Source organism: Rhinolophus ferrumequinum, chromosome 6 (assembly GCF_004115265.2).
Source record: "Rhinolophus ferrumequinum isolate MPI-CBG mRhiFer1 chromosome 6, mRhiFer1_v1.p, whole genome shotgun sequence".
NCBI lineage: Eukaryota > Metazoa > Chordata > Mammalia > Chiroptera > Rhinolophidae > Rhinolophus > Rhinolophus ferrumequinum.
This window is the reverse complement of record NC_046289.1, coordinates 58,113,054-58,138,934: the sequence shown is the minus strand read 5'-3', so window position 1 is coordinate 58,138,934 and position 25,881 is coordinate 58,113,054. Positions and strand designations below refer to the sequence as shown.

The following is a 25,881-nucleotide window of genomic DNA, read 5'->3' as shown; positions in this document are numbered from 1 at the left end:
CTCTTTCTTCTAGTTAGCGCTCTAGTGGCCAGGGGTGCTCAAGGACCAGACAGATCAGGCCATGTGTGAGGGTTTAAAGAGAGTAACAGAAACAACAGGTCAAATCTGCCAGGATTTTCCTAAGTTCTGGCAGAATCTATTTCTATATCTACTCCAAGAAAGAAACAGGAAGGAAAATATAATACCCTCAATGCCAAATTGTCAGTTTTAGCTGGAATTACTTCCTCCCACCCGTTCTACCTCCTTTTAAACCACCAATAACTTAGGAAAAAGAGAAATCAGCGCAGGCAAAAAGTCATCTCCATTCGCTGTGAGTACCAGACCCACATATAAATAAAGGCATGTCTGCCTTTATTTTGCACAAACCATGGGACTGTCTCTCCAAGGGTTTCCTGAAGTTACAGATCTCTCTCTTTCAAGGTCAGAGTTACCCGACTGTCTACGTGGGTGGCAGGGCCTTTTTGTCTTAGCACTTTGTCCACAGACAAGAGAGAAGGGTTACCTCATGCTGCTCCTACAGTCCTCAGGTTGGACCCGAGCCCAACCTGGCCTGGCTGGGTAGACAACATGAGCGATGCTATGTTCTCAGGATCCTGGCCATCATCATTCACCCAGACCTGCCCCTTGCCCCAGGCCACCCTCTGCTCCTCCCTAGAATCCTACACTCGGATGCTGTTCCACAACCTGACTCCTCTCTCACCGTCTCTCTAAAATGGACCACTTGTACCCGTGCCAGTACAGCATACCCCCTCTGCTTTACTGGTGAAGCCAGCTCAGTGTTTATTAGATGGTTCTAAGGACATTCCTTCTCCTTTCTATCAACACTCAGATTTTAAAAATTGCTTCCTTCAGGAAACTGTCCTAAATCTGTTTTCTAATCAAAAGAGATCCTAATAGAAGGAGATTTAAGATCAGTGGGAAAGGAGAACCTGGAGTCTCAGGATCTTAACATTTTGTTCAAACTTCTTGTTTTAAATATGAGAAAATGAGGCCTAGAGAGGTAAGATGACTCACTCAAGGTCACACATCTGTTTAATTTCAGAGCCATTACTTTAACCCAGATCTCATAACTCCTAGACCTGTGCTCTCCTGTGGAAAAGATACATGGGACAGACAGAACATTGTAGTTCCATGGACCACACTAATCTAGACAATGGACAATACTAATCTATTGGTATTAAGATACATTAGACAAGGGAGGATGAACAGTAAGAGTCTACTGTGAGACTTACAAAGGAAATAAAGAAAATCCCTCAGCACAAATTCATATTTGCACAAAAAGCTGATGAGCCCAATATCCAAGAATATCTGTGTGAGCAAACACATTGCAATGAACGTTCTTGGGGAAACTTATGGCTTGAATTACATTGTCCAAAAAGGTAAGTTGAATTCTTAACGGCCAGAACCTATGAATGTGACATTATTTGGAAGTAGAGTCTTCGCAGATGTAATCAAGTTAAGATGTGGTCATGCCGGGTTAATGTTGGCCCTAGTCCAATAACTGGTGTTCTTATAAGAAGAAGGAAATTTGAACATTGTCACACAGGAGAGAGAGCCATGTGAAGATAGAGACAGAGATTAGAGTGACACATCTACAAGCCAAGGAATGCCAGGGACTTCTGGCACCTACCACAAGCTAGAAGAGGCAAAAAAGATCCTCCCCTAGAACTTTCCGAGAGAGCATGGCCCTGCTTATAGCTTGATTTCAGAATTCTAGTCTCCGGAATTGCAAGAGAATACATTTCTGTTGTTGCAAAGCCACCCAGTTTGTGGTATTTGTTACAGCAGCCGTAGGAAACCCATACAGTCTGGGGAAATGGTTGGGATGATGTGAGGAGACTAAATCATGAAAATGAATGCAACACAGCAAGTTGTATGAGTTGGTCCAGTTATAAAATTATCCTGCAGTGTGGTCCTTCATGTACACTACTCCATTCACAAACTTTTAGGACTGCCTGTACTGCTTAGATGTAGGGAGAGAGGGTGGGGAGAAGACGAGCATTGGAGGGAGACAGACCTGGATTTGAATCCTGTCTGCTATGTAGGCTGTAAAATGTAGGGTAGATAACATACTTTTGGAGTCTCTTTCCTCACTTGGAGGATATAACATCCCTCAGAGGGTTACTATGAGAACTACCGTAGCTGCTCTGTCAAGGTTATATTTTTCGTCTCTGCTTTATTTAGTCTTTGAACTAAATTGTAGGAAGTTTTTGGGTTGGAGATGGGAAAGGAAACTAACAGTTTAAACAGTTCCCCTGTGGATAAAGGAGCCCAGAGTCATTAAATGTTAGTACAGGGGGATGGGTGGTGGGTGTGGGTGAGGGACACCTTCAAGAACATACAGACCAATCCTCTCATTTTGGAAATAAGCACACTGGTCGCATTGCATAATTTCCACACTCACCACAGATTAACGTGGGGCACCTGGGAGACCTCCAAGTGAATGTTTGTTGGTGGATGAAGTGATGTGAGAAGAACTCATAAAGATATGAGACTTAATCTTGCAGTAGAAATAAATGTCACCATTTGCCACTGTTTAACAGATTTCACCCAACTCACTACTTTTCTCAGCCTGGGTCTGGTTGTCCATTTCTGGCTCAGTGTCTCTCAAAGAATGGTTTGCTAGTCCATCTTCCTTGAGAGACTTTCAGAAGGTGTAAGGCCTGAGCTTAAGCGAAAGTTACTCAAAAATAAGTGCTCAGGATTCATAATGTATTTTCAGCTTTATAATTGATTTTACATCATAAGACCAAAAGCAGAGTCATTTTAAAAGAGGATTTTTAACCCAAAGTCAACTCTAACTTAAAGTGTATGGCAGATATATTTCCTGTAGTGAAGATAAAATATGTAAGAAACCAAATTAAGAGTAGGTACAATTATGCCAATTTTCACCCCAAAGGAATACAATACCCTCTTATCTCTCCCCACACAACTGCTGTTCTTACTTCCCCTGTTTATTGATCTCCCTGGTACTTATTACACATGACATATCATATTGATTTGTTTATTCAATCAGGACCCATCTCCACTCACTGGAATGTAAGTTCCACCAGGACTCAGACCTGGTCTCTTTTGTTCACTGAAATATCTTCAGGGCCTGGAACAGTTCTTGTCTCATAAGTGGTTCACAATACGCATTTGTTGAATAAATGAGTGAATGAATAAACAAATTAGTTGGGCAGGGAGGTGAGCAGACACATGACATAGGTAAGGAAGCAGAATACAGGGCTGTCTCTAGCCTACAAAATTTGGCCCTACATCCAGTAGGCATTGCGAACACCTCTCCCACGTCTCTGCTCTGACTCCATCATCACCAAGTAACCTTTGATTTAGATATTCCTATGTGCATTTTCCTACTCATGGAAATACAGGGATCACCATTTTGGTTCACGTGGTCTGGTATTTTTCACTATAAATTCACAGGTTGGCATTGCATTTTTTAAAATTGGTTTACATCTGGAAGAATTCTTAGAAACAGAATCTCAACCAGGATGAAAACCTGTGGTGAAAAGAGCAAAAACTGGCACGCAGGGGACTTGGGTTCTAGCTCTAACTCTTTTTCTTGTGTGGCCTTAAAAAATCATTTGTCTGGGCTTCAGTTTCCCCACAGGGGCACTGAACTTGATAACTTCTGAGTCCCTTCCATCTCTCAAAGTTAGGATTCTATGAAAATTAATAAAGTAGGCTCTTCCATGTATTTTGACATCCTACCAGAGGTATTAACTGGAGTCTCGTGTCACTGTCTACTGGTAAAATAGTGTGGCTCACTTGAGTCCCAGGTCAGCCCTTTTCCTGGGGTCAGTGAGTATTGCCAGGAAAAGACAGATGGTGTCCTCATTAAAAATCTAAAATGCCAGTGGAGGCCCTCCCCAGGGAAAATGGAGATCACACAGCAACTCTTTGCACATGTCAAATTGTACAGGTGTGTGTGGGTGTGGGGCGTGGAAGGAGGTACAAGAGGGAAGGAAAGGCACAGCAGAGGGTAGAGGACGCCTAGGTGACAGGAAGGCAGGTGCAAAGACCATGGGTTTGGAGAGTCACTTGTTTTCCCATTAGGGACGGCAGACACCTAAGCTGGACAAATGAGAATGTGCCCATGAACTTTTAGTAGATACATAAAACTGTTTCTATCATGAGCAATGCCACTGTGGGGGAGGGCGAGAGCTGAGTGTCCCATAAATTTTTTCACTTATCCATTTGCTAAGGCTGTCCCAAGGCTGCTCTCTCTGTAACCCTTCCAGTGTTCGTTTTTTGGCCTTCCTAAAGATCTGAATTGCCTGTTTGTAATAGAGTTATTGGGCTCGCTCTGACATCTACATCTTCAGATCAGACATCTCATCTAAGAGCTAGTCTTATGCGACTGCCTACCGACAAATAAGTACCACTTAGATATTATTACTTGCAACCGCAACATGTCAAAAGCAAACAGCATGAGCCTCCCTTCCCAACTCACGGTTTCTATCACTGACATCACTCATCCCATTCTGAGGCTTAAATTTAAAGTTATTTTTTACACTTCACAACCCTTCACACTAGTCATTCACAACTTCCATAAACAACAGCAACAAATCCACCACTGCTCAATAAATGATGACTATTATTCATATCCTGACCTGAAATGTTCTGATCAATCATCCAAAACTAGTGAGGCTTCTCACAGTCTCTTGCATTCATCCCTTTCTCTCATCTCCACCTTCATCCATGTTTTCATCCCTCTTGCCTAAACTTCCAGAGTATCTTCCTTACTGGCCTTCCAACCTCTAATTTTTCCCTCCTTCAGTCCATCTCAAATACATCCGCAGACTGATCTTTTTGAACCCACTTCCATCAAGTCATAGTTTGCCCACAAATCTATGAGGGATCTTGTTTGCTAATCAGTGTTTAAAAACTCCTCATTCTGCATTTAAGAGCTTCAGTCAATTGCTTCCTCCTCCCCAAGCTACCCACGAGGTATATTTGTCTTTATTCAACTCCTGTTTCTTTGAGCGCCAACTATGTACCAGCCACTGTCTGTATCACCCACGAGCATCCAGCATTCTCCCTCTTCTTCACTTAATCCCAGCTTATGTTATGCTCCCCTGCAGCAACCCCAGTGATAACCTACTGCCTTTTGGACTTTGCTTGCATTCTTGCCCTGCCAGGAATCTCTTCCCTTCTGCCAATTCAGATCTGCTATCTCTTTCAAGGTTCACCTTCTCCTGAAGGTTTCCCATGTGAATGAATCCCAGACCACAACAACCTATTCCTTTTCCTGAATTCTCTCAGCATTCTCACACAGATATCTATTGCTAAGTATATTTCTCTTATTATTTCACATGCATTCATGGGTCTGCCCGATTGAAATGTGAGCCCCAGAAGGGCAGGGGCCCAATCTTGTTTTCTTCTTTTCCCCAGATCTGGAATGGACCAGGGCAGCTACAAGGCCAGTAAGGATCCTGATTGTGCTCAGAGCTCATGGATGAGGCCCGCTTGTTGCAGTGTAGGCAATAAAGGCAAAAAATGAGCACCGAAGACCTAAGACTAGCTCCTCATACAAGGCTAGAGACTCGGCCATGTTTCGTGAAGTGTTTCTTAAGTGCTGAATTAATTTTTTTTAAAAAAAATAATTCAATTTATGTATTCTTCTAGCACAGAAACATCTACTGAAATACAATGGCCGGTATAGCCTACCGGGTCTCAATCACTAATCGGATTTGAAATTCTTGACTCTTTTTGGCCAGAATGCTACAGCCAGTGGGTACAAAAAGGCACCATCTCGGCTGTCCCTATCAGAAGCTGCCCCCTCACCTGGCAACTACCTACAGGTTAGCACCAGTTCATGTCCTTGAACCAAAGTTGTCTGAGTCCAGCACAAGCCAGATATTTGCAGGGAAACCTGTAAGGCCAGCTCCCCTCCTCCCCTTGGTCCAGTTGCAATGCCTTGTCCAAATCTAGCTCACAGCCAGGTGTGCAGCCCCTGCAGAGCAGGGAAGAGGCCCCTTTCCTCAGGAGTTCTTAGGACTGCAGAAAGGGAAATGGACTTACCCTCACATAGTAGCTCACGCCCATCCCCAACAGGTGCTGCAGAAAGTGTCTGTCCTGCCTGTTCCCGGGAGTTGGCTCCCCAGGGCCGGGAAGGGGGCAGGCATCAGGAGTTACAGTGGTTGCCCTGTGCCTCACCACGTCCTGCTGCGGCGGAGGTGCCGACCCGGCCCTATGTAGACTGGTTTCTGGAGAAGCCGGGCTGCTGGGAACTGGATCCTGGCTTTCCTGGAGCTTCAGCCGGGGCACCTCTTTGGTACCCAAGCAAAAGTTTTTCAGACTCAACAAGGTGGCTGGGTTGGCTAGCTTCACGCTGGCCATGCGCGGGATCAAGGTGCACAGCGGGGTGGGGCTCTCCTGGGACGCCAAGGTGGCATCTTCAGCCGGCAAGTGAGGAGCCAGGACGGGGTAAGGAGGCTGCTGCGAGCTCTTGTTCCCGACGGAGCCTCCTGGGCTGCCTTCGTCCAAGGACGTGATGGACTCGTTCCGAAAGCGGCTGTACTTGGCCCTGTGCAGCATCCCGGGGTGCCCGAAGAGTCCTACATACAGCACGAGTCCTCCCAAGCTGTCCTGACTGCGTTCTCGCATAGCCTTGGCAATGCTGAAACAGGATACTGTTGCATAAATCGCCTCTCGTCGTCTGCTAGATAAACCGTACGGGAAACAAATGCCTCAACGCCCCGCGCAACTCGCGGTGGCCACCTCTCTGCTCCTGGCTCCTTCGGGGGTGATAGCCCAAGGGGAAAGCGGCTCCCCAGCTGACTTCAGTCCCTCCCTAGCCCAGGCTGCAGTACCCGGGGTTCTCGCCTTGGATTCCTTGCTGGGAAAGTCTGGGTTCAGGCTTACGGCGGCGGGGATCGCTTACCGCCAACTCTTAGGCACAGAAACCCGCCGAGCACCCGCCCGCCGGTCCCGCCGCATCACCAGCGAGCGGTGCAGGAGCCTTGCAGAAATATTTAGTGCCCCCCCACCCCCACCCCCAGCCTCCCCGCTGCACACAGGAACTTTCAAACCTGCTCCCTCCGGTTCCCACAGGGCGGGGCAATGACTGGTCTATTAACCCTTTATTTGTTCCAGGGATTGTTCATTTAAAAAGGGAATAAAAAGAAAAGGTATATATGAGCCAAAGGCCCTTCTGCCTGAGTTCGTGGATTCTGATGGCCGCCCTCTCTTGGAAGATCTTGTCTTGCATCCGTTTGGGCCACAAGCCAGGAGTACTAGTGACCGGGCGCTGCATAGCATTCAGGGACTTGCGATCTCGACGTGTTCCTCAGATCCCCTCCCAGCCTGCCCATACACGCTCGGAGCTTCCCTCCCTCCTGCACTGTCTCAGAGCTTCTTTCAGGAGCGCGTGGGCAGCAGAAGGCTGAGATGGGCAGGATGATACGCAGCGTGTTGAAATTTTTATGAATGAACTTTGCTGAATGAATTTCGCTGTGTGTGTGCAAGCTAATAAATCTGTGAATGAAGCTGAGAATAGCTGTAATTGACTGATGGTCTCAGGGGTGCTTGGTTTTTATCCAATCAGGCAGCAGCTTGGTGACTCATGCACCATAAATATACTAAGCTAGTAGCCAGGAGAAAGAAAGCTGGAGGGAGAGGAGAGAGATTTTATTTTGTGATTAGTGATGAAAGGGTTAAAATGAAAGACCATCTTTACTATAAATCATCAGTAAGCTGGACAGCATCAGGTTCAAAGGTCTATTTTGTTGTTGTGGCTGCTGTTGAGAGCGCTGGGAAAGCCAAGCAGAACTAAAAATTAGATCCATTGTTCCACCGATATTAGGACATATGGTACATAACTCCGGTGGGAAGCCAGTGATGCATTTTTCTTAGAAACATTATTCCTTTTTTATTGATTGCTGGTTTCATCTGCCGTCTGGTACCACTTCCTGTACCCATCAAAAGCATTCTGAAGACACGATGACAAACTGCAAGAAGCTTAGCACACAGGAAGCCAGAAAGGAAGCCAGGGAAGGGAAATGCAGGTTCTTTTAGGAAAGGACAAGAGGAAACTGCTGAAACATTGGGAGGATATGGAAATCACATAGAAGAAATAAGGAAATCTCTGCTGAAGGTTACATTTCTTGGTGAGCCAAAGCTCTTTATCTGAAATTGTTCATTCACTCAAAAATTAAAACTAACTGGTAACCACAGGAATCAAGGATGCCGTCTTCATTGTCTTATTGCCCACAAGGCTGCATTAGGCTCATGTGTATTCATGACTTTGGTGGCTCGAACTCCTTTGGGATCCAAACACAGGTTCTGAATTAAATGGTTGCTGTGACCAGCTGAAAAGGCATCTTTGCTGGCTTCCTGCTCCCCCGCAGAAATCATGCACCTTTCACATCCTGTCTGCCAGATCTGTTAGGATGTGTTTTTCCTTGGGAAGGCCTTTTTGCATCTTCATAAACTCTCCCTTCAATCCTTCCAGCTGACCTCCTGCTGGAAAAACTGAGGCAAGTGGCTAAATCATTTGGAAACCACATCCCTGAGGAAACACTGGCTCTGGGAAAGATTGTCAAGTAACCTTCCTCTTTTTCTTTCTTCTCTTTCTCTGTCCTCCCCTCCCAGGGTCTCCTTCCCTGCTAGCGCAGACCCCATGCTATGCTGCCTTGAGAAAGTTACTTGACCTCTCTGTGCCTGAATGTCCTCATCCGTTAGGGGAAGCTATCGAATGGAGATGGCACGAGCGTTCATGAGATGATGTTAATTCCTGCACATACTTGGAACCACGCTTCATGCAGTGCCTGGCTCATCAGTACGTGCCAGTCAGTGGGAAGAAAGGCCCTTTGAACCAGGGCCAGCTGTCCCTGAAGCGGATACTTTTACCCCAACACTCTCTACCATTCTAGGCAATTACAAAGAAAAATTGGCACAAATTAGGAGAAGCCAAGAAAGCCAAGACTGTCCGAACAATTTCCTAACAACTGCGTGGATTTGGAGAAGGTGCAGAACCACAGGAGCCCAACTGGCTGATATGAATCCTTGCTGAGGTCTTCCTGACTGGAGGATGGGGTGCCCAGGGGACCTAGGTATCCAGGCATGCACCTCACCAGTCCAATTCCAGGGGCTCAGACAGGCCCACATTCCTCTGGAGAGTTTTGGGGAAGGGGAAGCAAGTGGGACCAGTTGAGGTAAGAAAGCAGCCATGGCCACTGTGGACTGTTCTCTGTCCCTGGCAACCCTGGAGACCTTGGCTCTCCTAGGCAGCTCTGCCCAGGCCTTTTGTGAGGGTGAAAGAAACCAGATCTGCAACTGGGGAGTGGGGAAACAGCCTCAGAGCCCCAGCCAGCCCAGCTGAGCAACTGTCAGCCAAAGGCAGGAGCTGAAAAACTTCCCTAGGTCTTCTCTTTTCAAGAGAAGACCCATTAATTGAATAGATTTCCATTCCAGGTAGGTGGTTGGCTTGCTAGGACATGAAAACATCCTTTTTAGATAGTAATGATGAAAATAATACTAAAAGGAGCTACTGTTTATGGTACAAAAGATAGTTTACCTGTGTTAAAAAACAAAATTCAACTGAGTAACTTTGAAGATTTAATTAGCTTTATTAAATGATTCATGGATCGGGCAGCCTGCCATCTAGCAACTAGATGGGCATTGCAATGTGTTGTACAAAATGGAAGGTCTTTATAGGAAGCAGGGTGGGACAAGAGAGCTATTAGCCAGAAAAAAAAGAAAAGATCATTTGGGGGCCTAGACACTTCTTTTTGGGCGATGAGAACTGGAAGGGTTTTTGTCCTGCAGACTGCCTCTTTTTTCTATGCCTACGTGACAGATTGCTTTACTGGTGCTTGACGAAAACATTCCATACTGATTAAGATTACATTTCTGGGAGAGGCTGAAATTGCAATTACATCAAGTATTAACTCTAGGTTTGGTATCATGGGCTTCTAGCATGAGTGATGCCATTTTGGGCCTCTTGGTTTTTTTAACACCTGTATTCTCATTCAATCATTATAACAACCTTTGGAGCCTGGGACTATTTTCATCACCACCTGACACATGTGGAAAAGAGGCTCAGAGTAAGTTCAGTGACTTGGCCAAGGTCCTCTGACAGTTGAACAGTGATGCTGGGATCCTTCCAGCCGCTGTGCCTGACTGCAAAGCCTGTGCTGTAGCCTCTGTACTCTGCTATTTCCTGGAGCACCAGAGAGCTCAAGTTTAGATCCCAGGCCTACCCTCTCTATGTTGCAAAAGAAACAGTCGAGGCTCTGAGTTTACAGTAAGCCACCCTGATTTACTGGCTTGTCTAAGCCTCACAGCCAGTTAGTGGTGGCTCCAGTGTAGAACCGGGTACTGACTCACTCCAACCACGTGCCTCCGCCCGCTGTGACACCAGCCAGCACCGGCAAGAACCTAACTCACACTCAGGCTCACAAAATGTCAGTGCTTGCTCCTTTCTCCAAATCCTTGGAGAGATCGTCATCTATAACATTCACCCCCAATACCTCACAGGATTGCCAGGAGTGAAAACATGAATAATAGATAAGAAAAGCCATTATTGTCATCAAACCATCAGAGTACCATTAACCCCTCTCATCCCTGCCCTTGGAAAGCAGGATTCTGCTTAGCCCACTGTGGTACACCTTCTGTGCTTTGAGACGTCCCCCTTCCCAGGACAGCTGCTGTGAATCAACATGCCAGCTTCTTGACGGGTAGCCTGCCCTGGCTGGGCTTCTTGGATGGAATTGGAGGGCTCAGGGAAGAGCTGGGTCAGGCTGCGCCATAGCAGAATTAGCCAGGTCCTGCTAGCATTTCTTAGAGGAGTGGGGGGAAATGGGATCTGGGTAAAAATGCCTGCCCAGATTTAGAAGAAAACCCATTGTGGGATTTGGGGTGGAGGAAGGGTGTGCTAGAGAGAGTAGGGAGGCGGAGATAGAACAAGACAGAAATAACCCTGGGGGATGTAGGCCAATTGCCACTTTGGAACAAAGTGGAGCAGGTGGCATCAGAGTGCTATAACACAAGGACTCTTATTCCAGACACCAAATACCATTTCTATTCCAAAGCAGACCTACTGAAGAGCTGTAACTGGGCAAGACCTACTCCTGAAGAATTTTCACCGAGGATGAATCCAACAGCCCATCAGTGAGGAATGAAAACATTGCTAAAGCTCTATTTCGGGGGCGGGGGGAAATTCCACAAGACAGAATTTATATAAAGCTTTGCCAGAGACCAAAATACCACTGTACGGATGGGAAGTGCGATGGTGTGGAAGGGTTGAGTCTCTGAAAGCCAGGGCCTAGCATCACAAAAATGGGGGGAAGTCGCTTTTTTGCTTCTGGTCCCAGGCACTTAGGGAGCTGCAGGCTTCTGTGCAAATGTGGCCAAGTCCAAGAATCACAGTCCCAAAAACCACACAGAAATAGCATCAAGAAACCCTGATCACAAAGATAGAAGTCTCTTAAATGGTGGACCCCAAGTTCCTGAGAAACATGCGCTTTGGCAAGAAGTACAAGAAGGGCCTGAAGAAGATGCAAGGCAACAATGCCAAGGTCATGAGTGCACGGGCTCAGGCTATCAAGGCCCTGGTAAAGCCCAAGATCCCAAAGGGCGGCAGCTGCAAGCTTAGTCAACTTGCCTACATCACCTACTTCAAGCTTGAGAAATGCGCTCATGCCCGCATTGCTCTGCTGGCCAAAGTTCAAGGCCAAGGCTCAAACCAAGGCCCCTGGCTGTGGCTGCAGCTCTGCCTCCAGCTCAAGCTCAGGCTCCGGCTCCCAAAGGTGCTCGGGCCCCACAAAGGCCCCAGACTAGAGGACTCTGTCTGCAGATGTGAGGAAAGAAGGATTGGTGTGACCCCTGCGCTGCCGTCTGCATGGCGCTGGCGTCCTCCTGTTGCTATTTGTTTAAATACACCTGAGGCAGGATCTGTCAAAAAAGAATGTAGGCAGGTCCACTCCCCCCAGAGTTGTCATTAACTCTGAAAGCAACATCTTTCTTCCTTTCGCCTCCTGATCCAAATGTTTTCAGTTTTCTCACAGTCTTCAACCTTGGTTGGTAAACAGTTCTCTGATGGTTGCTGTTGGCCCTCACTGGCTCTCCTGGAACCAGAACCAAAACCAGCTAGAAACAGCACAGAAAAACAGATATTTTCCTGTAATATACCTGGAAGCACTAGGTAAAAAATTAGACATCATGCAGATGAAAAGTAGATGAGTTACCTAGAGTCAGTTTCCGTTGCAAATAACATAAAAATCCAAAAGAACAGTGGCTTAAACAAGACATTTACTTCCGTGGAGGTGGAAAGTCCAGGGATAGTGTCAGCTCTTGGCCATCCTTAAAGTGTATCTCTTCTCCTCAGAGTCCAAAACGGCTGATGAAACTCAAGCCATTTCATCTGCACTCCAGGCAGCAAAATGGATGAACGGACAAAGAAGGACATGTCCAATCTCTTAAAAGAAACATCCTGGAAGCCTAATACAACGTTTCCAGTTACATCATATTTGCCAGAACTTAGTCATATGGTTGCACCTAGCTATAGAGAAAATGAAGTCTTCATCTGAGAATAAAAAGTCTTTTGTCTGGGTGCATGGATGCTGCACACAAAATCGTAGTCTGTTACTGGGGAAGGAGCAGAGAATGGGTATTAGGGTAGACAACAGTATCTCTGCCACAGTAATATTTTCAGAAGACCTTCTACCTAGATAGACTTTAAAGCTAGCATAGGACAAAAATGTCCTTTGTCAATATGGCCCATTTTCCCTTTTACACACACACACACACACACACACACATACACACAGAGCTTAAAAATGACCCATATGTTAAAAATAGGTCCTGTCAGAACAGAAGTTTGCCTCTGCATTGCCAGTGGGACTGGTGGAGTCTCTAGGCCTCTGAAAGATGGTCAGGTGCTTCCAGGGCCAGTAGCAGGCAGTGACAGGAAGTGCATCCGGGCCACTGCAGATGGCGGTGTAAAAGGTTAATGGGCTCAGGTATAGCTTACAAGGAGGAGTGAGTGGGTGTTGGACAGGCGTCAGAGCACAGTCATCAGGAGGTGTCTGACTCAGGAGCAGGACTCCGATTCTAACTGTGGACTGGAAAGAGAAAAGGGCACAGACAGGGCCCTGGACAGACCTAAACTCTAGCACTAACACCTGCCTAAGCCAAGTTCATTTCCAATCCTCTTTTCCTTTGCCCTCCTCTACCAGGAAAACCTAACTACTTACTTCTCAGGCTTCCTTGCAACTGCAGGGGGTGGGGGCATGTGACACAGTTCTGGTCTATGATGATCTGGCAATGAAATTCTGAGGGGGGCTTCTGGGAAAATACCTGCTTTCCTGCTAACAGGGGCAGACAAAAATGGAGCCCACTCAGCTCTCTGTATGTCTTCCTGTCTTGAATGTAAATGTGATATCTGAAGCTGTGGCAGCCATATTTTAACCACGAGGGAAAGGCCAACCAAATTATCAAGGCAATGGTCTTAACATCATTAAATCACTGACACAAGACCAGCAACCATCTCTAGATACATAGTTATATGAGGGGGAAAACAAAAACACAAAAAAACAAAAAACAAAAAAAAACCCTTTACTGGTTTTTAATTAGCTGTTACCTGTTACTTACAGCCCAAAGCATTACTATCTGATACAAATACAGTGGCAAAAACAGGGATACAAGATGAGCAAGACCTCCAGGCAGTTATGAGAAGAGACTATGGGGTCTACTAGAAAATGTCCAAATGCAGTCAGAGTCAGACCAACCTGGTTTCAAATCTGGATGCTGATAGTATGGTAGGCTGACTAACGGCTCCTGAAGGGGTCCACCCCAAGAGTTGGGACATGGCGAAAGGAATTTTGCAATGTGATAAAGATTCAGACCTTGAGGTGGGCTGATTCGGTGGGTGGGCCCAATTTAATCCCATGAGTATTTCAAAGCAAAGAACCTTTCCCAGCTGTGATAAGAGCCAGGAGACTTGAGGCAGAAAAAGGAGGAGACCTTTGAAGCATCAGAAGGACTCAATCTGCTGTTCCTGTCTTTGAAGAAGAAGGAAGGCTGGCCATGAGTCAAGGAAGCCAGGAAGGGCCCTTAATCGACAGACAACAAAGAAACAGCGATTTCATATTTACACCCACAAAGAACTGAATTCTAACAACCCAAATGAACAACAAAAACAAACAAACAAACCCTTCCCTAAAGCCTCCAGAGAGAAATGCAGCTTTACCAACACTTGGATTTTAGCATGGGTCTTCCAACATACAGAGCAGTAAGATAGTAAATTTCTGTTGTTTAAGCTAAGCTGGTGGTAATTTTTTATGGCAGCAATAGAAAACTAACATGGATTCTGACACCAGGAATGGGGTGCTGCTGTAACAAACACAAAATGTGGAGTGGCTTTGAGAGTGGGCAACAGATAGTGGCTGGAAGAATTTTGAGGGGCATTATCAAAAAAAGCCTAGATTTCTTTGAGTGGAGTATCAGTGGAAATATGGACATTAAAGGTATTGCTAGAGAGGTCTCAGAAAAACTGAAAAACGTGTTATTGGAAACTAAAGGAAAGAGGATCCATGTTATATGAGTATAGTGGCAGAAAGCTTAACAGAATTGTGTCATGGAGTTGTGTGGAAAGCAGAATTTGTTAAAAATGAAATGGGGGGGTCGGCCCAGTGGCTCAGGCGGTTGGAGCTCCGTGCTCCTAACTCCGAAGGCTGCCGGTTCGATTCCCACATGGGCCAGTGGGCTCTCAACCACAAGGTTGCCAGTTCAATTCCTCGAGTCCCCCAAGGGATGGTGGGCTGCGCCCCCTGCAACTAACAACGGCAACTGGACCTGGAGCTGAGTTGCGCCCTCCACAACTAAGATTGAAAGGACAACAACTTGACTTGGAAAGAGTCCTGGAAGGACACACTGTTCCCCAATAAAGTCCTGTTCCCCTTCCCCAGTAAAGATCTGGGGAAAAAAATGAAACAGGATATTTAGCAGAGGAGAATTCCAAGCAAAGTGTTCTGAGTGAGGTCTAGTTTCTTCTTGCTCTTTTTAGTAAAATGAGAGAGGAAATAGATAAATTTAGGGAAGAAGGGTTAAACAAAAAAGAACCATGATTTGATAGTTTTGAATATTCTCAGCCTATAAAAGATGCTAAAATTAAAAGACTCACCTTCCAGAAATGTGTGCTCTACAGGAAAACCAAAAGTGTGACACCTTGGAAGGACCTAAAGGTCACAGCATAAAGTCACACAAGAGGCTCTTAGATTAAATGTGTACCACACAAATGCCCTCAAACTAGAGAGCTTAAGGTCTGTTCTCTCAGCCGTGTCTACAAAAGCCAAAAATAGAGATAGGATTCTCTATGAAAGATTTGTGACTGAGACTCTTGCTAATGGAGTAAATCCTCATGACATGCATGGGAGACCCACAAAATTCTTGAGAATATCATGCCAGCAGAAACACTGTCCAGGGGACAGAGCGGCAGGTCAAAAAGGATTATTCCCAGACCTTGAAACCTAATGGAATTTGCTCAGCTAGATTTAGAAATTACTTGAAATCACTGCCTCTTCTTTTCCTTTCGATTTTCTCCCTGTTTGAATTGAAATATCCCTATAACTGTTATTCTATGCCTGTCCCACCATTATCTTTTGAGAGCAGATAATATAGTCCTTTAATTCACAAGTCCACAGATGGAAAGAAATTGTGCCCCAGAATGGCTCATTCCCAGAGATTCACCCATACCTGATTTAGATAATGGGATTTTGGACTTTGAGTTGATACTGTAATAGGTTGAGACTTTGGGGACCTTGGGATAAGGTGAATGTAGGACAGATGTGAACTCTGGTGGTCAGAATATAGACTTACCTGTGGGAAGTTAAAATAAGAAATTTGTGTTGCTTAAGCTGCCAAGTTTTGTGGTGTTTTGTTTGCTTGTCTGTATTTTGACAGCAATAGAAACTAATACAGACACTTCGTACTATGAGCCAAAAAATAAAAAGAATTTTTGCACCCTGAGATTAAAAAGAAGCAAGAACAATCTAAATAAATAAGTAAGTACGTAAGGTGGGGAGGGGAGGAAGGTTTGCCTCATCTAATCCTAGTCCCCCAAATCAAAGCTATCTTAAGCCTTTGTTGGAACTTAAGGACTCCCTAATGAAGCAGAGTGACAGTATGCAACGGCCTCTGCAGATGAGGTGTTCAGGGAAGAACACTGCTGTTCTTACTCGATGAAGAGACTCACTGCACACTCAGTAGCCTTGGTAATTTTGTTTTTTCCTTTAAATAATCATTGTATTTTACATTTTGTGGGCTAGTCTTTCTAAAGCTCGGGCTCCCTACCGAACCTCCTTATAAGGCAAACAATTTTTCTTTTCCAAATGCTTGTCTCTGAGTCTTCCTTTCACATTCTGTCATTTCAGTAATTTACTTCCCCTCTCTGAGCCCCAGTTTCTCTTCACCTTCTCAGAAAAGATAATAATTTTACCATATATAGCCTTGCTTAAGGACTAAATGGGTATTTGACACATAGTAGGCCATCATTACGAGATAGCCATTATTATTAGAGCAGAGGCCCAAGGGAGGAGCGGAACTAAACAAGAGCCAAGCTGAATGAATGTTAAGCTCAGACATTCTGATCTGTAACATCTTAAAAATTTCCCTAAATTATGTTTTTTTAAAAAGTCCTTATCTTTTAGAGATACATATGGCAGGATTGAGTAATACAGCAATTCGATCATGGAAATTTACTTTCAAATAATCTGGCCAGGGAGAAAAAGCTGAGGAAATGGGGCACAGGTGAAGCACGATGGGCTGTGTATTGATAATTGTTGAAGCTAGATGATAGATACATGGGAATTAATTATACTCTGCTCTCTTTCGCAGAACCTAGAATAATGTTGATCCTATAGGTAGAGCATGGAAGTGGAGTAAAAGCCCTGCACAAAACGGGGCTGGAAAAGGCACAAAATAGGGTAGACGCATTATCCCATATTCTGCTTTTGTCGGGCTTGTCGATAGAGGGGAAGACGTGAGGGATGTGAAGTTTGGGCCAGGGCATCTGTGCTTGTCAGGACTGCAGGGTTAATTCTAGGAGGCGTTTCCATCTAATCTTCTGTTCTGAAAACATACATTGCGAAATTTGCTTTGTCTTCCTGAGCTTCCATTTCTACAAAATAATATGGGTGTAAGAATGCATGTTCTTTATCAAGGCGTTGGGCATGGAATGTCGGTGGCTCTGAAAAGCCCTGGAATGTTCACGTCTTCTTGGGCATTGGCTCTGTTCATGGCAGTAGCATACGGTAATAGAAGAGACCCATGCCATGTTTCTCTACATATAAGTAGTGGAGAAGTTTTCCAATGTTCTTCAACAATCATACATATATCCATAACTTCTATTTATAGCCAGTACACTGCTAAACCTCAATTTTTTTTTTCTAGCCCAAACTCACAGTTGCAGATTCAAACTTCTGACAATATCCAAACTCAACAAGTCAAAAACATAGCTTCCTACCTTGATCACCATCACAATCTTTCCATCCATCCAGCTGTCATCTCAGATTGCTTCCTCTCTTCACGTCCCACATCTCATCACCAAATCTGTCCGCTCTATCTTGGAATTGCCTTTTGATTTTATACTTAACTTCCTATTCACATACATTTACAAATAGGCTGAACCTTGGTCATCTCTCTCACTGAGACTCTCCCCGACCCATCCAATAAACTCTTGTCCGAATTATCTTTCTTTCTAATTCAAAATGTGATCATATCTGTTCCCGGGTTAAAACTTTTAATGACTCCTATGATTTACAGGATCAAATTCCAATCCTTCACCATGGCTAACCCCAATTAACTTTTCAACCTCTTTTACAGTCATTATTCTTTATAAATCCTATTTCTCACCAGCCATGCTACTGGCCACTGCTCAATGACAAAGGAACTATATGAAAAATGGAGGTATTCTGGTACAACTGTCCTGAGAATGTGGGATGATCCCTGTACCCCACACACCCTTTCCCTCATCTTCCTCGGATCCCAAATATTGCATCTTTTAACTTCTCAAAACCTGTTCTCAGATTCTTCCTGCACACTGAGGCAAACAATTGATAACATTTTAAAGTAATATAGGTGGTGACTGCCTTTAAATAGATTTTATTCACCTCATCAAAGAGGGAACAAACCTGCAGTATGGAAAGGCCAGTTCAAATGGGCATTAGAGGAGCAGGAGTCTGTCAGGAAAGACAGTAAAAAGAATTTTGCCAACTTAGAGATGAAACTAGGTAATGTTCTACAGGGCAACCATAACCTTTGGGGCCAGCACATCTACTGGACAGCGATTATTTGCCTCTCTTCCAGACAAGTCCTATATGTTCACACATAACTTTGGAGTCTAAGCCCTTAATTAATAGTAAAAGGCAAAGTCAGACGTACTACATTCACTTGGATAATTAAATCAGTGTTGGTTGAATCTGTTAAATGATGCTTCAGTATAAAATCGAAAGGACATACTGTCTACCTTTTTACCTTACTCCCAAATCGTTAATGTTTTTTTCAAACACATCAATGAAGGCAATTAAACTAGAGGAATTCAGGAATCAGTTAGTAGATATATGAGGGTAAGTTAGAATTCTAATTTATGCTCATCCCCTTGAAATCGCCTGTGATGGTAGCTTCGCTGGTAACACAAATACTGAAATCAGGGCGAAATCTAACTGAAACGCTATTACATTCTGAGCACGATGATTTTGGGATCAAAGATAAAATTTGATCCACTGGGTTTACTCTGGTAACCAGAGTTTCACCAAGACTTTGCAAAGCAAATCACACCTATTTTCTGTCAACTATTTCCTGGAAGAACCACCAAAGGCAATCTGGTTACACAGACAGAATCTGGAATATGGGGAAGGAAACCACTGGTTCTGGAGAAGACAGACTTGAATTTGCATCCTAATTCAACCACTTACCAGCTGGTGGTCTCTGAAACTGTTTCTGCACATCCAAGTGAATGATCATCAGGATCAAAAACAATGGAGAAATGGTTTCAAATGGTGGTTCCCAAACCACCACCTGTCTATGAAAAGGTTTTTGCCAGTTTATATAGAAATAGTAATTTTTAAAGTTCATAGGGGGAGAGGTGGACCTTATATTAAGAGTTTTTATAAAGTTAAATTTAAACACTGTGTTTTCAAAAACAAACTAATAGATACAGACAAGATTGGTGGTTATCAGAGGAGAAGAGGATGGGGAAAGAGCGAAATGAGTAAAGGGGGTGAAATACACGGTGACAGATGGAAACTAGATTTTTGGTGGTTATCATGCAATAGTGTATACAGATACAGAATCTATATAACTGAAATTTATCTAATGTTATTAACTAACGTTACTTCAATTTAATATTTTGAAATTGTCCTTCCTATTTTGTGTGTGTGGTAAAATGTCTTTTCTGTTATGAAATAACAGTAATCATAAACAGTAGGGTTTTTTGGTAATGGTTTTACATGGCAAAATAAAAGTTGGCCGCTCTATGTCCATCTCGAAATGCTTTTTGATATTGCTCTGGGGACCGCTGCAAGAGAGTGTGTGGATTTACTTTGTGAACTAAAAATATGTGCACACATAATAAAAGCGAGCTCTTATTCCTGTAATCTCGGAAAGTGCCATCCCTGGAATGGTGATGAACATATTATCCAGCTGGTCCTAAAGTCTCCTGAAGAACCCACACTAAAGCAGCACTCCCCTGGTGTATAACTGGGGCCAGGCCTCTCACTGAGAAAGAACTGAGGGCCCACGGGCCACTGGAAGCATAGCACCGCTGAGTGTATCCCTGGCCCTCTCTTTAAGGAGAGGTATTTCATACCAAAGACTTTTCCTTCCAGTGGGGAACGTGAGAAGCATGCGAGACGTTCCCCATTTAGTGGCTAAGGAAGTGCCCTGGCCTAAGAGTCAGTGATAAGGGGGAGGACACCAGTTTGCTGCAGGACAGTAGAGAAAAGGAGGGCCTGGTGCCCCTAACTGGCACGTCTGTGTGAGGCCCACAGAGTTCTAACTCTCTGGACAGGCGACGCAGTAATGCTCACATAGCAGCTGGGACAGCCGAGGGCTTCCGTCAACATAAATGGTGCTGGAATAACCCGGGGGAGCCCTGTTGGCCTCCTGAGCTGACTACACAGTTTTAAATCCCCTTTTTCACTTTACATAGAAGTATTTCATTGAAAGAACTAAAATAAGCCAGATGAAAATTAAATGTACCCATATCCTAATTTAGAGACAATTGCGTTAACATTTTAATATATAACCTTAGGGTGGTTTTGTTACTATACATAAACATTTTTTTTCAAACAAAAATAATATAATATTGTACATACCGTTTTCTACCTATTTTTTTTATTTAACAAAAAACCCCACATTTTTCCATGTCAGTAAATATACCATATTATTTTCATTGCTATGTAGTACTATGATGCAAATATGCCATAATTAAACAAGGGGCGGGGAATTTAGGCTTCTACACACACTCACACACACAATAGAACAGTGATAGGTAGCTCTTGTAGCTAGATCCTTCCGTACAAAATGCAAATTGCAGACTCTAGACAACGAGTATATGAGTATCCACTGGACCATTCTTTCAACTTTTTTGCTCGTTTGAAATTTTTTGTAAGATTAGAGTGAAAAAAATTTGCATATCCTGGTATACAGAATGAGTTCCTAGAAATAGCATTGCTGGGTCAAAGAGGATGACTGTTTTCAAGATCTGAAATGAGAGAGGGATGATCAGTTTCCCCGATGAACTCTGGCGGGGGTGGGACTGGGGGGGGCTCCTCCCAGGCCACAGGCCAGCCCAGCCTCCCCTCGGAGCGCGGTAAGAGCTGCTGCCTGCCCGGCTCCCACGCCGCCCTGGGCGGTGCGCCTCTCCCGGGAAGCCTGGTGGCCGCAAGAGCACCCTGTCCCGGCTTTCGCACGGCCTCCCTGAAAAAGATCAACGGAGCGCCAGGCTGCCAGGCGCGCAGCATCAAAGCTGCAGGCGCCCAGAGAAGAAAAGGGCCAGTATGCGTTCGCAAAATTCAAAAGTCCTTCTCCAGGCACAGCGACTCACGCGGGAGGGGGAGAGGGCGCTGAAACTGCGCTTTAACAGTGTGGGCAGTCAGGCTGTGGGTGCCCCGCCAGGACAAAAGGGCCTCAGTGCTAGAGAGGAGACAGCCCCAGGGCCTGGTGGGAGCATAAAGGGAAGCTGTGTCCCGGCAGCACTCAAGTTCACCTTTGTCTTCTGAGTCCAAGTCAAAGGAAGGTTACAGAAGGAGCCTGCAGGCCCTCCTCCCTCATCAGGGGTCTGGTGATAGGAACGGCCAAGTTCTTTATCCGAGATGCTGGGAATTCAGATGAAAATAGAATTTTCAGTGTTTATATCAATAGCCGCGTCCTCTGGCCAGAGCAAATGAGGAGGGAGTAAGCCAGTACAAATTACTGGAAGGGGTGGCCAGGAAGAAGACCCAGGCAAACAGGGTATTTAGCAGTAAGAATTTGCCCTTGGTGGGGGGTATGGGGGTGCAGCAGGGAAAGCAATGGGACGTGACCAGATTTCTTTCCACCAGACCCTAACCAGCTATCAGCAGTGCAGATGCTGCTACTGCTTCTTTCAAAAGAGAGAGGCCACGCTGAACACTGGCCTGACAGCGCAGCCCAGTGATCAGCAGGAAGCTTGAAGGCTAACTTTCTTACACCTGACCTTTGCTGAGTCTGCTCCTGGAGTGAGCACAAGATTGGCCATCCCGGGCCAGGCCTCTGTTGGCACTTAAAGGGAAAAAAATGCACTTGGCTGAATTACCTAAATAATTCTAGTGGCTTGAAGTAGAGTGAGGAGTAGCTATAATACAGAGTAATTCACGAGGCTCTCCGCCACACAAACACACATCCACATACCCCAGGTGTACAAAAGTTTTGTAAACCTCCTTTTTGCCGTAGAGAGGTGAAATAGTTAAAAACATATAAAGGAGCTAACACACAAACTTTGAATCCCAGACCTGAGTTTCATTCCTAGCTTTGCCAATGACTATCTATGACTTTGGACAGCTGACTTAACCTCATGCAAGGAACTCATCTGTAAAATGGGCATATGATATCTGCCTTAAAGAGTTGCACTCAAGTAAGCATATGTGAAGAGAAAGCATATGTGAACATATCTAGCACGGTAGTAAGCTTTCAAATACAGTTTTTTTATTTGTTTGCTATTTAAAACTTGACTATTCCTAATATTGTTCCAAATGGATTTGAGGCTGCTTGCACAAATAGAGTACTACACCACAAATAGTAAATAAATACTTTCAAGTTTTGTTCTGTATAATTCTGAGTTCGTTTCATCTTTACAAGAATGCATTCCTCCATTAACTTGTAAAATAACTACATTAAAGAACTAAGTGAAAATAACAAGCAAGAAGGAAAGTCAGGTCACAGTAGTGAGACTACATACAGTGTTTGACAGAAGGGCAAACAAACTTGCTAGAAATAAGCTGTCGATTTAATTCTGAGCTCCCAAGCAGCCAAGACAAAGAGGGAAATATGATCATTTTTACAATTCATGGGGTTCACTGATGAAAACAAACTTGTTTCTCAGGATCACAAGCTATTTTCTTTAGAAACGTCTTTAGAAAGTTTTTATGAAAATAAACACTGCACTTCTATGGACATCTTTCTTTAAGAGCAGGGTGAGTTTCACAGGGCTGCTTTGAATAATGCTTCTTAATGGTGGCCTAGTGTCAATGTGCAGCTTGTTGGGAGCGCTCCTCCAAGGAGCTTGCTTAGACACCTTCACCACCAACAACTGCAGCAGCACCTTACAACTGGCACAATCCCGTTCATGTACGCTAATTCGCTTACTCTCCAACAACGCTGTGACTTGATCAAGGCCCACTGCTAGAAGGCAGCAAAGATGAGACTCCAAACCAGATATTGCTACACCTGTACACTGGGCTCCACCAACACTGAGTAATTCATTGGCAACTGTAAGAGAATTGGAGGAAAAAAGAGACCCATTGTCTTATAATAACACGTTATGGTCCAGAGAACAGCTGATGAGAAACGGAATAACAGAGGACAGCTAAGTCACTTAAGCTAACTTGAAGGTGAACGATTTGAGCTGAGACGGTGAGAAAGAGGAGACAGAAGAGTTTAAACAGTAATTGGGAGAATGCTGGAGAGGAGCTCGTGGGTAAACCACCTAGCCTCAATGCCTCAAGGTGGAGGTGGGGAGTAGTGAGTTAGGCCATGGGAGCTGTAACAGTCTGCGAGGGCTGCCATAACAAAATACCACAGCCTGGGTGGCTTAAACAATAGACTTTTCTCTTCTCATAGTTCTGGAGGCTCCAAATCCAAGACCAAGATGCCAGAGGGTTGGCTTCTGGTGAAGCCTCCCTTCCTAGCTTGCAGATGGCCACCTTCTTGCGGTGTCCTCATGTGGCCTTTCTTTTGTGCATGTGTGGCGAGAGAGAGTATGTTGGTGTCTCTTTTTCTTCTCATAAGGACACCAATCCTATCCGATTAGGGCTCTACCCTATGTCCTCATTAAACCTCTATTACCTCCTTAAAGGCTCCATCTCCGAATATAGTCACATGGGTAGTGGAGGCATCAATGAATTTGGGGGGAATAGAATTCAGTCCTTATCAGGAGCCAAAGGTGAGGTGGGGGAGTGGCCCTAGAACATAGCAGGAGGAATCTGCCAATGAGAACCGTATTCCCTCGAGCCTCGTGGGCTGTGGGACACAGGCTGGTTATACCTGACAGAGAACACAGAGCCGAGGAGCTTTTTGGGAAGGGCAGAACCTGTGCGGGGTCTGACCAAGAGATGAATACATGGCCTCCCAGCATGTTAGCGCCAGAACCCTGCACATCAAACTTCTGCTCAGCCATATGTAAGCTCTGTGACCTTGGGCACGTCACTTAAATGCTCACATCCTCTGTTCCTTATTTAAAATGGGGCTAAGAATACCTACCCAGTCTACCTTAGAAGGTAGAAAATTCAGATAGAGTGAGGAGTAGTAATGTAGAAGACGAATTCCCAACCCCACACCCAGACACCCCAATTGTACACAAACTTTGAAAACCACTATAAAATACAATGAAATGGTGGGTAAGCTAGAAGGTGCCGCATAAACGATGTAAAGGATAACATCAACAGCAGTGGTGATGACAGTCGCAGAAGCTACCCTCTCTGGCATTTTGTCAATTCAGCAACCATTGCAGCGGCCACAGTGTGAGAGGTGCTACCTACAACCAGCGCTCATCACAGTGGGGGCAATGGGAGGCCCAACGAGGGCGCTGCCCGGTGCGTCCAGGCTCAGAAGGGACTGGTCTCCCCTTGGTGCACTACGCGCCCAATAACTTCCTCCTCTGCTCTTCGTCTCCCTACCTCTTCCTTCCAACCTCTCCCCAAAACTTAGGGGAGGCAAGAGCAGGCGGACATGGAATCCCAAATCTTCCTGAACTGGGTCGGTCCCAGGTGCAGCCCATCCCTTTCTTTTTACTGTCACAACTGCGAGTGAGTCAGGGGGTGCATACTGAGGCTGTGGTCTGTCCCCCCACAGGACTGGGGGGCTCCAGAGGTCTGGAGCTGCCATCTTGTCCAGCTCTCGCCCAGGCCCAACCCAACGGCTTGGACATAATAGGACTCAGTAAAGGCTGAAGAGCAAGGAGTGAATGTCGTCCAGGAAGCACTCCAGGTCCCTGACGTCCTGGTCTTACTGATTCTCTTCTCTGGGGAGCCAGAGGATATGAGGAGGTTGAGAAGAAAGTTGCTATTTCTGCCTCCACCTTGGGACAAGTACTCGAAACCTTGGTTTCCTCCTGTGAAAGGCAGTGAATACCATTCTCTCAGGGAGATTGTGAGTGTTGAGATACAGGTGAGATGTCAATGACAGGGACCAGCACGTGATGATCCTAAGGGTGGCGGCTACAAGGGAGGTTTTCATGTCACTGCAATGCTCTCCCTCTCCCTGTGCTACCTTGGCACCTGGTACATATTCCTACCGTGGCAATTATTCATGTACAGAATTAAATATTATAATTATTAAAATCACTCTTTATTGAAGGTCTTTCATGTGCCAGGCACTGTCTTATCTGCTGTGTATTATTTCACTTAATCCTCACAACTTTATATTATGATTCCTGTTTTATAGACGAAAGCAAGTAACTCATCCAAAATGGGATTTGAACCCCAGAATATCTGAATCCAGGGTCTATGCTCTTATCCTCTACACTAATTGCTTCCTGCCCATTCTGCTGCACTTTGTCAATGCGCTGTCCCACCAGAGAGCTGAATGGGTTCCCCAGGAAAAAGCCCATCGTCACGGCTGCCACTGCCACCGAATCAGCTGACAGCAACCGCCAGTGCCTTCGACCTGTTATATGACGCGTCGGATGGTTCTTTCTCCTATTTTAAATTATAAGCACGTTAAGGGCCGACGCCTTGTTTTACTCGTCTCCTTTCTCTTGTACCTAGTGCAGTGTCTGCCACATAGTAGGCACGCAGGAAATAACCACCAGTGATTGAATACTCGCATTATGTGCTAACCATGTTACAGACACTGTCTCACTTATGAGTTAGGAGTTATTAGGTCCATTTGTCAGATGAGAAAACTCATCAGAAAGGTTATATAACATGCATGTGTCAGGGCCAGTTCGCCCTGTGGCCTGGCTCCGGTGGACACATACTTAACTGACAGATATACTTTCCACCCCTCAACCATCTGAGCACGACTGACCTTTATGGAAGGCAGCAAGCCCCACGTGCAGAAGAGGAAAATACATGTGTAAGTGAATAAAAGTTATCTTTAATTTATGTTTACACATACACATACATACACATATATATGTATTTTGATACAACATATACTGTTGACCCTTGAACAACCCAAGGGTGGGGGGGTGCCCCTGCG

General features: G+C 45.0%; 1 protein-coding gene across 2 annotated transcripts in view; it reads right to left on the bottom strand.

Annotated features, from left to right (window-relative positions):
* Positions 1-7,065, bottom strand: part of SHC4 (SHC adaptor protein 4) — a 111,429-nt gene extending 104,364 nt beyond the window's left edge. Inside the window, exons 1-2 of one of the 2 annotated variants that reach the window (XM_033108515.1) lie at positions 7,035-7,065; positions 6,025-6,664 (exon numbers count right to left, since the gene is read on the bottom strand). In XM_033108515.1, the coding sequence (XP_032964406.1) occupies positions 6,025-6,609 (585 nt within the window). In that variant the 5' untranslated portion in view covers positions 6,610-6,664; positions 7,035-7,065. Of the gene's footprint in view, positions 1-6,024; positions 6,960-7,034 lie in introns of those variants that run through there. The other variant, XM_033108516.1, reaches the window with a different exon arrangement.
* Positions 7,066-25,881: the final 18,816 nt, after the last annotated feature.